Source organism: Typopeltis vanoorti, chromosome 6 (genome assembly GCF_054136105.1).
Source record: "Typopeltis vanoorti isolate ZY-2024b chromosome 6, IOZ_Tvanoo_1.0, whole genome shotgun sequence".
In the NCBI taxonomy this organism is placed as follows: domain Eukaryota; kingdom Metazoa; phylum Arthropoda; class Arachnida; order Uropygi; family Thelyphonidae; genus Typopeltis; species Typopeltis vanoorti.
Window position 1 is genome coordinate 2,177,672 of NC_143554.1, and position 13,472 is coordinate 2,191,143.

The following is a 13,472-nucleotide window of genomic DNA, read 5'->3' on the forward strand; positions in this document are numbered from 1 at the left end:
CACTGAATATTTCAACTATGTCCTCTGCAGCAGTTACTATCCCACTATCCCACCATAAATATTTTTCTTTCTGCTTGCCACATATCTGAAAAACTCTCTAGGGTTTTTCTTGGCCTGATTTGCTAATTTCTGTTCATACTGTAGTTCTTACCAACTGAGTCTCCTTCCTGGTCTGCTCTTTATACTCCTTATGTAATTGATTATTGTTTGACAGTCATCTTGTGTTGCTTCTACAATATCCTCTTCTTCCAGTTTTTGTGTTTAATTCCATTATTCATTCATTTGCCTACCTTGTTCAGTCCTTTGATCTTTGTAATAAATTCACACATTGATGTTGTTAAATATCGTTTGGTCAGTTCCCAAGCATTTATTCCCTTCCACTTTACTCCTCATTCCATGCTATAGCTCTAAGGTGTCTCCTATGTTTCTCATAATCACCAGCCTTGTTAGTTCCACACAAAACCTTTTCTTACCAAAGTTTTCATATGGCTGGCAACAATCCAGATGATTACCTCACAGTCCCTCTCACCATCTGGTGGGAAATTTGTCCCCCCCCCCCCCACTGACAATTAGGTGATCACCTGGGTTGTTGCTAGCCATATAAAGTGATAAGTTATTAGATCTCTCAGTCCTCGTGTCCTCTCTTACATACTGCCTCTTAATTCCTGTGTATATTACCATAATTAAAATAACCCATAATGATTGCCCTTCTTTTGTTCATTAATCCTAGTTTCTTCCACACTGCTTCACCACCACCCTCTGATTAAATATTTTTTTTTCTATTAACTTTCACCTCACACCATACTGACTGAAAACCATTCCCGCTACTATTTTTCTTACACATCTCCACTTTGTGTGGACATAATTCACCTTTTATCATCTTCATGTCCTTTCTGTTCCTGCCAAGATATCCTTATTCATGTTTTAATTAAATGAATTTAAAATTTTTATTGTTGAAATAATTAAAACAAACCATGTTTTAATTATTTCAATAATTTTGGGGCAAATAAACTCATCAGGAAAACCATTTTATCTCTCTTATTTCTGAGGCTCCTGGCATTTGTAAATAACATAGCAATTTACTTTTAGGTCTGCATCCAGTCCTACCTATGCTCATTCACCCTTATTACCACTTACCTTATCTGTCTCCTCAGACTCAACTACACCCCTTACATCCCAGGCCATCCTATTCCTATGCTGACCATCCTCATACACACATTCACTACTACTTCCAACATCCACTCTCCTTATACTGTGCTCCCTGAGCCCACCCCCCAATTGTTTATTCTTGTTCTTTCATCAGTATCTCTCACACTACTGGTATTATCATGTATACAATAACTCGAGGCTCATCATTTCCTGTCTTTTGATCTTTTGCTTCACCTCTTACTCACATCACTCATTGCTCCTCCTCCTCCTTGTAGCAACAGTCTCTCCTAGCTGACTCACACCAAATCCATTTAAATGCAACCCGTCACTTTTGTACAAATGAATCCTTCACTCAGATGCATTGGACACATTTATAAGCTCCACTCCCTTCTCCTCACACAGCTCTGCCAACATACTATCATGATCCCTTCTCTCCATTTCAACTCTTCACTATCATATCTTGGCAACACACTGACCACCTGTCTAACTACTCAGTTATCTTTCACCCTTCTCCATGACCTCCTGATAATCATCATCACATTCTGCTTATGTCCAGCCAAGTCATTTGTTCCAACAACTCACTCACTCATCTGCTTTTCATATCTAACACATCAGTTATATTGCAAATTTTCCCTCCTGGAAAACACACCTTATGGAATCCCTATACATTACTATTCTCCAGTCATTTGTACCTCTTTTGCTTTACTTTCCTACATCTTAAACGTTTGTCACTCTTTCATTCTTATCCACCAAACTTCTCATTTCACTATGCATATTTTTTATCTCAATTCTAATTCCAATCTGCCCATTTTTTAAGCATTGCATCTTGGTACTTAGATTATCTAGTCATTCTATAATTTTTTTCTTCATTCCTACTTTCTTTCACTTACATAATCTGTCATGATTCATACAGTTATTTGCTTTTGCAATTATGCTTTCTTTTGTTCCATCAGTCAGTTTTGCGTTTACCAATAATTGGTTGTTCAACAGAATATCATGCTTTAGACATATCCATAACCTCTCTTCTCTCCTGTTCAATCTCTCTACAAACACACACACTCCGCATTCTCAAAAAAAGTTCACACTGTTAATTGCATTTAATTAATCACATACTGTTCAAAACGGTACGTATGGTCAGCCTATGTATAAGTGTTATGTAGGATTCGATACATGATGGAGATGACATGTTCTGTGAGTCCTGGCTCATAATTTAATGTAATCAGGATGTTCATCATGACAAACTACTGCCAAAATATGATAATCGACACTAGCATAGAATTTGATAGATTCCAGGGTGGGCTAAAGTTTGATGTTTGCCCTTTGCATTGTGTCAAAAAGCAGAAATCTTGTTAATATGGCAAAAGAATATCTGAAGCACAACAGCCTAAGCAGTTTGGCTGTTCTTCCAGAGACACATTTAAAATGAGGAATGGTAACATAATATACTTTGGGAAGTGGATGAAAAGGAAAATGTTGGTATTTAAAGATAACCCATTTTGCATTGAACTACTGATCTGTTTATTTATTTTTACCCACACCTATTTAAAATTCCTACATTATAAATTCCTACAAGATTGTATAGGTTATATAGGAAATATTATGTTCTTACCACAAGTATCATTTTAGTATCTCTACCTATGGAAACAATACTAGTTTTCCCCAAAACACTGGAACTCATAATTTCACATGTTATATATTTGGTTTAATCCTTTATCCAAGTATAAGCAAACAAAGTTTGTGTCAAGTATTTTCAGGATTGGGCAACTCGTGGCATAACTTCACATCACTTGCCTTAGTATCCCATAATGCAAAGCACATCTCCTTGCAGACATATATAATGCTATTGCATTAAGGGAAGGGTCACTACCTAGACCAGTTTCGACCTTTATTGAAGTCTCATCAGTGGGAGCCAGACTCAGAGGTGATGATACTAAGGTGGAAGTAATGGAGAAGTCATATTTCCATATATCTATTGCCAAAAGGTGTCACACATTATTATTAAATTCTATGAATTAGAGATAAGTTGATGGAAGTTTTTTCACTTGGCTATGCTACCAATTATATATTTGGTTTAATCCTTTATCCAAGTGTAAGCAAACAAACCAAATATATGGATTAGACCAAATATATAATTGGTAGCATAGCCAAGTGAAAAAACTTCCATCACATTCACTTATCTTTATCTCAAAATAAGAGAAAAGAAATTAAAATACAAAAGAAACAAATGTTTAATTGCATAACTATACAAGTATAATTATTTACATAAGGAAAAGTGTAAGAGATTACAAGTATAATCTACAATTGGTAAAGGAAACAGATTCCTTTAACAATTTCTCTTTATGAACAAACAACTATAACTTATTAATACAATCAATTCTAGTTAAGGAATCTTTTCACACTAGCTCAAACTTTAGTACTCATTACAAAATAAGGAACATCCCTTCTGTAAAACTTGAGTACAAATTATCTTCAGCAATATTATCTCACTTAAGAAAGAAAACTGCCTTACAGTTTTCTAAACACAATCTTCATTACTTCAATTCCTATTCTTTACTGAATAATAGTCTTCAGTGTTCTGTAATACATGCACTATCATAAGGAACACTGCTTAGAAGAGACACACAACTTTCTGCTTGAGATAAAATATAAAGTCTTAATCCTATCATTGATAGAACAGTAGATATACCTATCTTTGGAACTTGCTTTCTCCAACTTTGTTATTCCTTATAACAAAAACGACATTTAAGGCATTCTTCTAGATTATCTTTTGATGGTTATAGAGGATTAGAAAGAAATGAATACTTTCAAATAATTCACAGGTATTCCCAGTACATTCCTGTAACCTTTTCTTCTTTCAAAATGGCTACGTCTTAATTACCATGTTACCCTGCCATGAGTTTGTTCTTCTCTACTCTCAATTCCATTCTCTCTCTCTCTCTCTCTACATGTGTGTGCCAGCTTCAAACTCACTGTTAATGACTGAAAGTGCAGCGTAGTACTTTAACTATGTATACTTTCAACTTCACGTGTTTGTCTTTTGCTGCCATTATGTAACTTTGCTGAAATTAGCAAAATATTTTAAACCAAAGTTATGATTCATTTTAATAACTTTTATGCTCTTTGTGGACAGAATGACAAGTGAATTTAATTTATGACATTAAATTGAATTCTGCAATAACAGTATTAAGCAAAACATTACATTACAGAAAACAAGGAGGAGGAAGAAATATACATTTTATTTACCTTATTTCTTTCCATTATTAAGATTGCTTCATAAAATAAGACACCCAATTAAAAAATATATTAAACGTGGTGCATCTGAATGAACCTCATCAGATACTTCCCATAAACGTATAGCTATAAAATAATTTTTTTACATAAGACTAGTTAAAGTTATTCACATATAAGATGGATGTAATTTATTTTCTGGACAACAGCACTTCAGTAGAGCACAGACCAGAGTTTTAATGGTGCCAGATTTTTGCAAAGGATGGTGGAGATCTAGATTAATTAATTTGATTAGTTTATTTTACCTCAAGACTGAACTGGATGTGATGGTGGATTCTGTTGATCTTTGGAATGAAATTTCCACAGCCAAACACCACAAAAAATATCATACCCATACTATCCTTATGGTATGGGTATGATAGGAGAAATTCTGCCCAGTAGGTGTTCAGATTTGCTCTGTAAAGTATCAAGTGTTGACACTTCACAATATTTATGCTGAATAAGCAATCACAGGGATGAAGATCAGATGCCTATTCTTAATAAATGAATAGGATTTTCCCATGAAAAGTGAAAGTAATTCAGATAATTGAGAGCATATGGTGAGGTAGAGGTGGGCAAGACAGGATATTTAGTGGGGTGTTGCTACAGACCCAGGAGCACAGAGGATGGGGACCAGGAGATGTTTAGACAGTTAAGTTTGGCAAGTGCAAGAAGAATGATTGTTATGGGAGATTTTAACCTACAGTAATATAAATTGGAGAGAGGAAGATGCATGTAGCAATAGCAGAATGGAATTTCTAGAATTCTTGAGGGACAAATGTTTTAGGCAGCATGTAACAGAGGGAACAAGAGGTTCAAGCGTTTTGGATTTGGTTATAGCATCAGAAGAGTTGATAATAACTGAGATGACATCTTTCCCACCAGTTGGAGAGAGTGACCATATGGTTTTGACTTGGAAAATGAATAGACATGCAGGAGTATCAAAGAGACTGGAACTTATGTGGAATTATAAGGCAGGTGATTATAATAGTCTTAGACGTCAACTTCGGGAAGTTTCATGGAGGGAGGAATTGGAAGGCCGGGATATCACCAGTGCGTGGGAAATTGTGAAAGAATATTTGTTATCAGCAATGGTAAGTTGTATACCACGAGTGAAGAAGAGGACGCAATTTGGAGTGAAGTGGATGACAAACAATATTAAACAGGAATTGCATGCGAAAAAGAGGCTATGGAAGAGATATAAGGAGACAGGTGAAGAGAGGATGCATGAAGAATATAAGACACAGGCCAGAAGAGTGACTAGTGTGGTAAGGATAGCGAAACTGGAATATGAGAGGAGATTGGCCCTAAGATCCAAAGAAAATCCTAGAGAATTTTTTAGCTATGTGGCCAGTAAGAGGAGAAATGACTGTGGAAGAATGATATTGTGGGATAAAAATGGGAATAGAGTGACTGATGCAGAGGACACAGTGGAATTGTTCAATGAACACTTTATTGGAGTATTTCATCCTGGAGAAGTCAGTTTTAATGCTAGAGGGATAGGGCAGGTTTGCGGTTTAGAGGTACAGGAGGAGAGTGTGTTTCAGATTCTCTGGATATCAGTAAAGCTTTGGGACTGGATGGTATTTCGCCACGAGTGTTGAGAGAATGTGCTAGGGAACTCACAGTGCCTTTAACCTGTCTTTTCAATGAAAGTCTGGCTGCAGGAAAGGTGCCCAGGGAATGGAAGGAAGGTAAGATAGTGCCATTGCATAAGGGTGGTGACAGACTGGAAGTGTCTAATTATAGGCCAGTTTGTGTGTCATCAGTAGTTGTTAAGATCTTGAGAAAGTAGTGAGGGACCGTATACAGCATTGGGCAGATAAGGGTAATGTTATCTGTGAAAGTCAACATGGATTTGTGAAAGGGTACTCTTGTTTTAGCAATATGCTAGCCTTTTATAATAAAGTTACAAGAACATTAGATGAGGGAAAGGCATATACTGCAATTTTCTTAGACTTAGCGAAGGCATTTGACAGGGTGCCACATGATAAGCTGATATTTAAGTTGCAGCACATGGATCTGGATGTCAGATTGGTCAACTGGATTCAGGATTGCCTGTCTAATAGATATCAGAGAGTTGTTTATGGTAGAGCAGTTTCAAGGTGGCAGAGGGTTACAAGTGGGGTCCCACAGGGCTCAGTACTAGGACCTATATTGTTTAACCTTTATATCAATGACATTGCAAGTGGATTGCAAGGAGATATTCAGTTGTTTGTGGATGATGCGAAGCTTGGAAGGATTATTAGTAATATTGCAGATGTGGTAGCCCTGCAAGAGGATTTGAATAAGCTAGATAGATGGGCAAATGAATGGGCGTGTCAGTTTAATGCAGCAAAATGTAAGGTCTTGAGGTTTGGGAAACATCGATGGGATGCTGCATACTCTATGGGAGGAGTTATACTGGAGGAAGTAGGGGAGACAAGAGTTCTGGGATTGATGATTGATAGAAACCTGAAATTTAGGGGACATATTGCAAAGGTGGTGAAGGTAACACAGAGGATTGCTGCAATTATGAGAAGGACACTGACCTCCAGAGATAAAAGGGTTATCATTCCATTGTATAAGTCTTTGATCGGACCACACTTAGACTATTGTTCTCAGATTTGGTCCCCAGGATTTGAAGGGGATAAATTAACTGTGAAAAGGGTACAAAGATGGTTTCAGGACTGTACAATTGTGGTTATGAGGATCGGCTGAAGGAATGTGGACTACAGAGTTTGGTGGATAGAAGAAGGGAGAGGTGATATGATTGAGACTTTTAAACTTTTGAGAGGTGGTTACATGGTTGACACTGGGGAGTTCTTTCGCTTGGTTGAACAGCGGGAAGAAGTGATGACAAAAGACCATCCATGGAAGTTACGAAAAGAAACTGTGAGCAAGAGGGTGAGGAGTGGTTTCTTTGCATGGAGGGTGGTTGAACTGTGGAATGCATTGCCTGATGGAGTGGTGAGAGCAAGAACAGTCAATGAGTTTAAGGAGTGGTATGATAGACTTTGTGTTTCTTGGGTGGGGGGGACCACCCCTTGATGAGTCTTGACAGACTTTATGTTCTTAGGAAGGACCTCCCACGATGAGTCTTTTGACTCCATGGAGGCCTGAATAATAATAATAAAAAAGTGTTTTGTAATGTTGTTGGAAGATGAGCCATTGTAATCAAAGACATGAACTACTATAGATTCTACATCGACTCTGTGTCAAAATAATACCATTTAACATAGCAATATAACTCCTGGAAAAAAAATATCCGATCAAATGCTGTTATCACTACGATGACTGCAATATGCACGACATATTTCATGGGAAGTTTAACATCTAAACTTTTCTGCATGCAAGTAATGAAATAACTCACTTTAAAATATAAAAAGAAAGGAAATTTTTTTGTATGATTCAAAGATTTAAAGGCTAATTTAAAGAAAATAAATGATCTGTGCTAGAAAAAAGTATCCGATCAAGATGACAGTTTCTTACTGCAATCACCAAGGAAACAAATGTATCATTTCCTGATATTCAAATCTACAATTGTCTGTGCATGCGTAAAGCATAAAGAAAATGTTTATAAGGAGCAGAATTATGATTGTGAAATGTGAATTCTATCTACAGTGTTAAAGGATGGCTCCTATGAAAGAACCTTTGGCAATTTAAAAAACAGCATGTTTGAATATCTGAAAGATGGAATGTCTCAAAGGACTGTATGTGACATTTTGAAAAAATATCGTTCGACTAATAGTATTAAAAACATGCCAAGTGGATGTCTACATGCCACCTCATGAAGACAGCACAGAAAACTATCTGAACTCTTGCAAAGACCATTGCGATGTTCAACATTCAGAGAACGTAATGCTGCATGGATGAACTACAGAGTGTGGGAAGTGCCCACACAGTACGAAATCAGCTGAATGATCAAGGATTTCGCTTTTGCAAAGCTAAAATAAAACATTTTTTGACAGAGCAACAGAAAAAGTGCTTTTCCAATGGTGTAAAAATCATGTAAATTGGGAATATAATGACTAGAAAAAAAGTCATGTTTAGTGACGAATCTTAAATTTGCCTTTGAACTGGCAATAATAATGGAACCTTTGTATGGAGAAGAGTTGGTGAAAAGTTCTTCAATGAGTGCATTAATACCAAGGTTAAATTTTTTTTTCCTCATTTACTGTTTGGAGTTGTGTGACATCACAAGGTGTTGGAAAGCTATGTATCATGTTACATACAGTTGACTCTGAAATTTTAAGCATTTTTTAGATTTCTTGTATCAAAAATTGGTTCCAGGATTCCGATGACTTCATTTTTCAAGATGATAATGCATCTTGTCACCACAGCAGACAACTCAAAAACTATCTGCAAAACAAGAAACACTCAAATTAAACTATGACTTGGCCTTTGAATAGTCTGGACCTGAATCCAATCAAAAATGTTTGGAATATTTTAAAATTCCAACAGGTGAAGGCCCTTTCCTATATCAATGCAACAATATTCCTCATCGACAAAGTGAGGTGGAATGGTTTGATAAGATGGGTACAACACATCTTATTTGATGTGTTGTACCCATCTTTGTATTTGACAACACAAATGTTGTCAAATTATGTCATGCAGTTGCGGAAAGCTGGAGTGAAATTCTGTTAAATGATGACTGTCAAAAGTTGTGTCCATGCCACGAAGGATGAAAGCAGTTATTCAGGTTAAAGGAGGAATAACAAAATACTAGTTCGGTGATCAGAGATATATTTCCTGATCAAAGAATAATCACATACTTTTTCTTGAGTGTTTGATTTCCATTCACATACTTTCTGGTTAAAAGTAACTATAAAATATTTTTTGTTAATCGTATTTATATTCATTATTCATAACTGTCCAATTTGAACAAAATTTATGTATTGAGGAAAAATAAATCCTAATATACATACAATGTTAGTGTCACAGTCATTGATCAAATACATTTTGCTAAGGATTGTAATAATATATACTGTTAATTTTATAATTCTTAGGTTCCTCCTGAACAGGTGATTGATACAGTGTACCTATTCCAACTGCCCAATAAGCGAATGGTTTCTCTTCGTTTTCTTGCCTGGCATTTCCTTGGTAAGCTTATTATGTGATAAAAATTTAAATTAACATATTTATTAGTTTGTGTTGATAGGAGAAAAAAAATGACCATTTGTGCTGTTATATGTGATTAAACTATACATTGTCTGAGCAAAACTACTCAGACACCTACTTATCCAAACTTTCACTCTAATATGAAAGGCATTAATATGGAGTTGGTCCATCCTTTGCTGCTATAACAACCTTCAATCTTTTAGGAAGTCTTTCCACTAGATTTTGGTACTGCCGTGGTAATTCTCTTCCTTTCTTTTAGAATTGCATTAGTCAGATTAGTCGCTTATGTTGGGTGGGTTGGCATTCAGTTCATCTTACAGATGTACGATGGGGGTGAGAAGAGAATCCTGTGTAGGCCAGTCAAGCTCTTCAGTACCCATCTTATCAAACCATTCCACCTCACTTTGTTGATGAGGAATATTGTTGCATTGATATAGGAAAGGGCCTTCACCTGTTGGAAGTTTATTTTTTGTTTGCTTACACTTGGATAAAGGATTAAACTAAATTTATTATAGTCTAACCAAGTGCAAAATAACTTTCCAACATCTTTCTCTAAATCCAGAGTAATTTAATAATAAGGTGGTACACCGGTCGGCAACTCATATAAGTAAATATGACCTCTCCATTGCTTCTGCCTTAGTATCACCACTCTGGGTCTGCCTCCCACTGACGAGATCTCAATAAAGGTCGAAACCGGTGTGAGAAGTGGCTCTTTCCTTAATGCATAGCAGTATACATGTCCTCAAGGAGATGTGCTTTGCATTATGGGAGATACTGAGACAAGGAGTGATGAGAGCTTGGTCTACCTTTGCTCTGAGTTGCCAAGGGATGTACCACCTTACCTCAGTCCTGAAGATATTTTCAGGTGCAAACTTTGTTTGTTTACACTTGGATAAAGGATTAAACTAAATTTATTATAGCCTTCCTGCTGCCATATCATTGAGAGCTCAGAATTGAATAGAATTAGCCACAGCATTAAGCATGTAGAAAAGAGGCCCATTGCTGGGCCAAGTTTGCCCAACCGAACCACAAAAAATAGCACCATGAAATAGACCATGATGCCTCCTCTACAAATTTCACAGTTGGTACAGCACGTTCAGGCAGGCAAGTAGGTAGCATTTTCCTGCCATCTGCTAAACCCAGACTGCCAGATGGTGAAATGTGTTTCCACTTCAGAATCCAATGGCTGTGAGCTCTACACTACTCCATCTGACACTTGGTGGCTGCACAGCTACAGACACCCATGTTCTTCAGCTCCTAATGAACAGTTGTGGTGCTGGCATTACTTGCAAGAGGTGGTGAGTCTTTCTACCAAGCATGGGTGATTTTTTCATGCTGAGTGCTTCAGCACTCAGCAGTTCTACTCTGATTTTATGTGGCCTACCTGGTCATGATTGTACTGTTGTTGCTCTTAGGCATTCCCATTTCACGCTAATATCACTTGTGGTTGTTCAGGGCAGCTACAGCAGAGGAGAAATTTCCCAAACCGAGTTGTTGCAAAGGTAGCATCCTATGATAGTCCCAAGTTGAAAGTCACCAAACTCTTCAGCACAATCCATATTATTGTTAATGTTTGTTTATGAAAATTGCAAGACCTTGTAGTTCCTTTTATACGTGTATTAGCCATGATTGTGATGTATATAGTCATATCAACTTCTACAAAGGGTTGTTCAGATATTTTTTGTTCTGTGTGGGTGTGGGTGCACGTGCACGTGTGTGTGGGTGTGTGTTAACAGCATCACATGTATTGTTTGGGAACAAGTGAAATGACCCAAGTAACAAATTAGTAATTGGTTAATTTTTCAGTAAAAAAAAAGTATGAATGGAATTATAATTAGAACAAAATTTGAAAGGCAGTGAATTTAAAGATTATGAAATTTTAAAATATCATGAGCTAAAAAAACTAAAAAGATGATCATCAAGCAGTGGGATGCGCTTCTGCTGTGAATGGCTTTGAAGGTTATAGAAGCAGTTGAGATAAGCATTGTTCCTTTGTAGTTAGTCTGTAGGCAGTTATGAAAGAAATGTATGAAGTCGCTTTACTGGAATAATGTTTAACATTAAACTTGAGCAGCACATTAATCCCAAATTCCTTGTTTTCAATTGAAGATCATCTCATGTGATGAGATGTGGATTTTCCAGTATATTCAAGAAACAAAGAGACAATCGATGCACTAGAAAACTCCCATGTCACCGAGAATGAAAAAAGCAAGAATCCGCAAATCAAAACTGAAGGCAATGCTGATCGTTTTTCTGGTATCGATGGCGTGGTAATGGTTGAATGGGTACCAGAGGGTCAGACAGTTAACCAACAATATGTGGAAGAACAATGCTCCAGCCACAGTGCATTGTAAAGCAGTATCTGGCTGATTAGAAGATCCAAGTGTTGGACCATCCACCTTACTTGCCAGACTTAGCTCAATATGACTTTTACCTTTTTCCAAAGTTGAATTCCGCATTGAAAGGCACCCATTTTCAGTCAGTGGATGAGGTAAAGGAGAAAATGGCAGGGCTACTGAAGCAGATAACACCTGATGACTTGCAGCACTGCTTCCAACAATGGAAAATTCATATGCAATGGTATATAAATAGAGAAGGGGAGTATATTAAAGGAGATGACAATTAAGTTGTAAAATTGTAATAATAAACCACATTTTTGCAACCAGTCTTGTTATTTAATGGCCACTGTATATAAGTGGTGTGCTGTAGGTGTCCGTAATCATCATCATATAAAAGATAGAAACTAGTCTATATTTTTATCTGATGTTGATGATATTGAAACAGCCAGTATATATACACTGCTGACTGGTCATTTTTAGTACAGTTTTAAAGCTCATAATATTTTTAAATATAATGTTTAATTCATTGTCTTCTAAATTTTGTTTCATTTGTTTGTTTTCACCTTTCATATTGTTTCCTAAACCTCATATAATTATTATATTTGAAGAAACTACAAATTTTTAATACTTCTGAAATATCAGAAGTATTTAATTAACTTCTGATATTTCAGCAAAGTCAAATTGCCATCATCAGGAATTACAGAACAACGATATGTGCATGCAGTGCTTAAAGGTCAAAGCTTTATATAACTGAGAGGAGACCTCCACATCACCTTTAAAGGAATGCGGAGAACTGACCAGGGCTTTTGACCTAATATCCACTCCTCACCTTCTCGTGGTACACCCTGTTCGGTATCTACCCGGATACTGAACGAACAAGAATGGACTGGCAATTTGGGATTTAGCCAACCAAATTGTATTCTTATTGGGTTAAACCAAAATATAAAAATAATGGTACGACATGACAGAGTTTCATGCCGGCTGGGGCATCACCCAATTAAACAAGGCCCCTGTTATTTTCGACAGAGAACCAGGATGAACAGCAAAAAGTCAGCTACTGGAATAAATCCTAAAAGACACCCCAACTCGTCACCAGAATTCAAGATTGGTACCATCAACATAAGAAGCCTAAAGGCAAAGAAATGGAGCTATCTGAGGAATTCGATAAGTACCAGATTGACATAACAGGGGGTGACTGAAACAAAAAAGACACAATCTGGTGAGATTTTTCTGAGCAATAAATACAAAATGTTATATTCAGGCAATGACAATCAGGGAAAATAAGGTGTAGCTGTAGTACTAAACCAAAATACGAGGCTAATCTTCTTGAGTGGCAAGCAATATCAAGTAGAGCGACGTGGCAAATATCAGAATGGGGAATTGGACAAGGAGACTTAATCATGCCTAAAAGGCACAAATAAGTCTCATTGCCTACAGAAAGTTCTGCTAAGTCAGAAGTGGAGGAATTTTTTGAGGCTTTACAGAAAGCAGCTGACACAATGAAAAATTGGTCCCTTGTTGGGATCTAAATAACAGAGTAGGAAATGATTATCAGATACATAAAAATATTTTGGGAAAATTTGGAGAAAAGAGCAAAGCTAATTAGTGGAACTCTCC

At 36.7% G+C, this 13,472-nt stretch overlaps 1 protein-coding gene across 1 annotated transcript in view; it reads left to right on the forward strand.

The window, feature by feature from the left end:
• The window catches only part of PAN2 (PAN2-PAN3 deadenylation complex catalytic subunit PAN2), a 717,374-nt gene that overhangs the window by 658,641 nt on the left and 45,261 nt on the right, over window positions 1–13,472 (forward strand). The window contains exon 26 of the mRNA XM_090393913.1: window positions 9,405–9,498. Within this exon, the coding sequence (XP_090250039.1) occupies window positions 9,405–9,498 (94 nt within the window). The remainder of the gene's footprint in view (window positions 1–9,404; window positions 9,499–13,472) is intronic.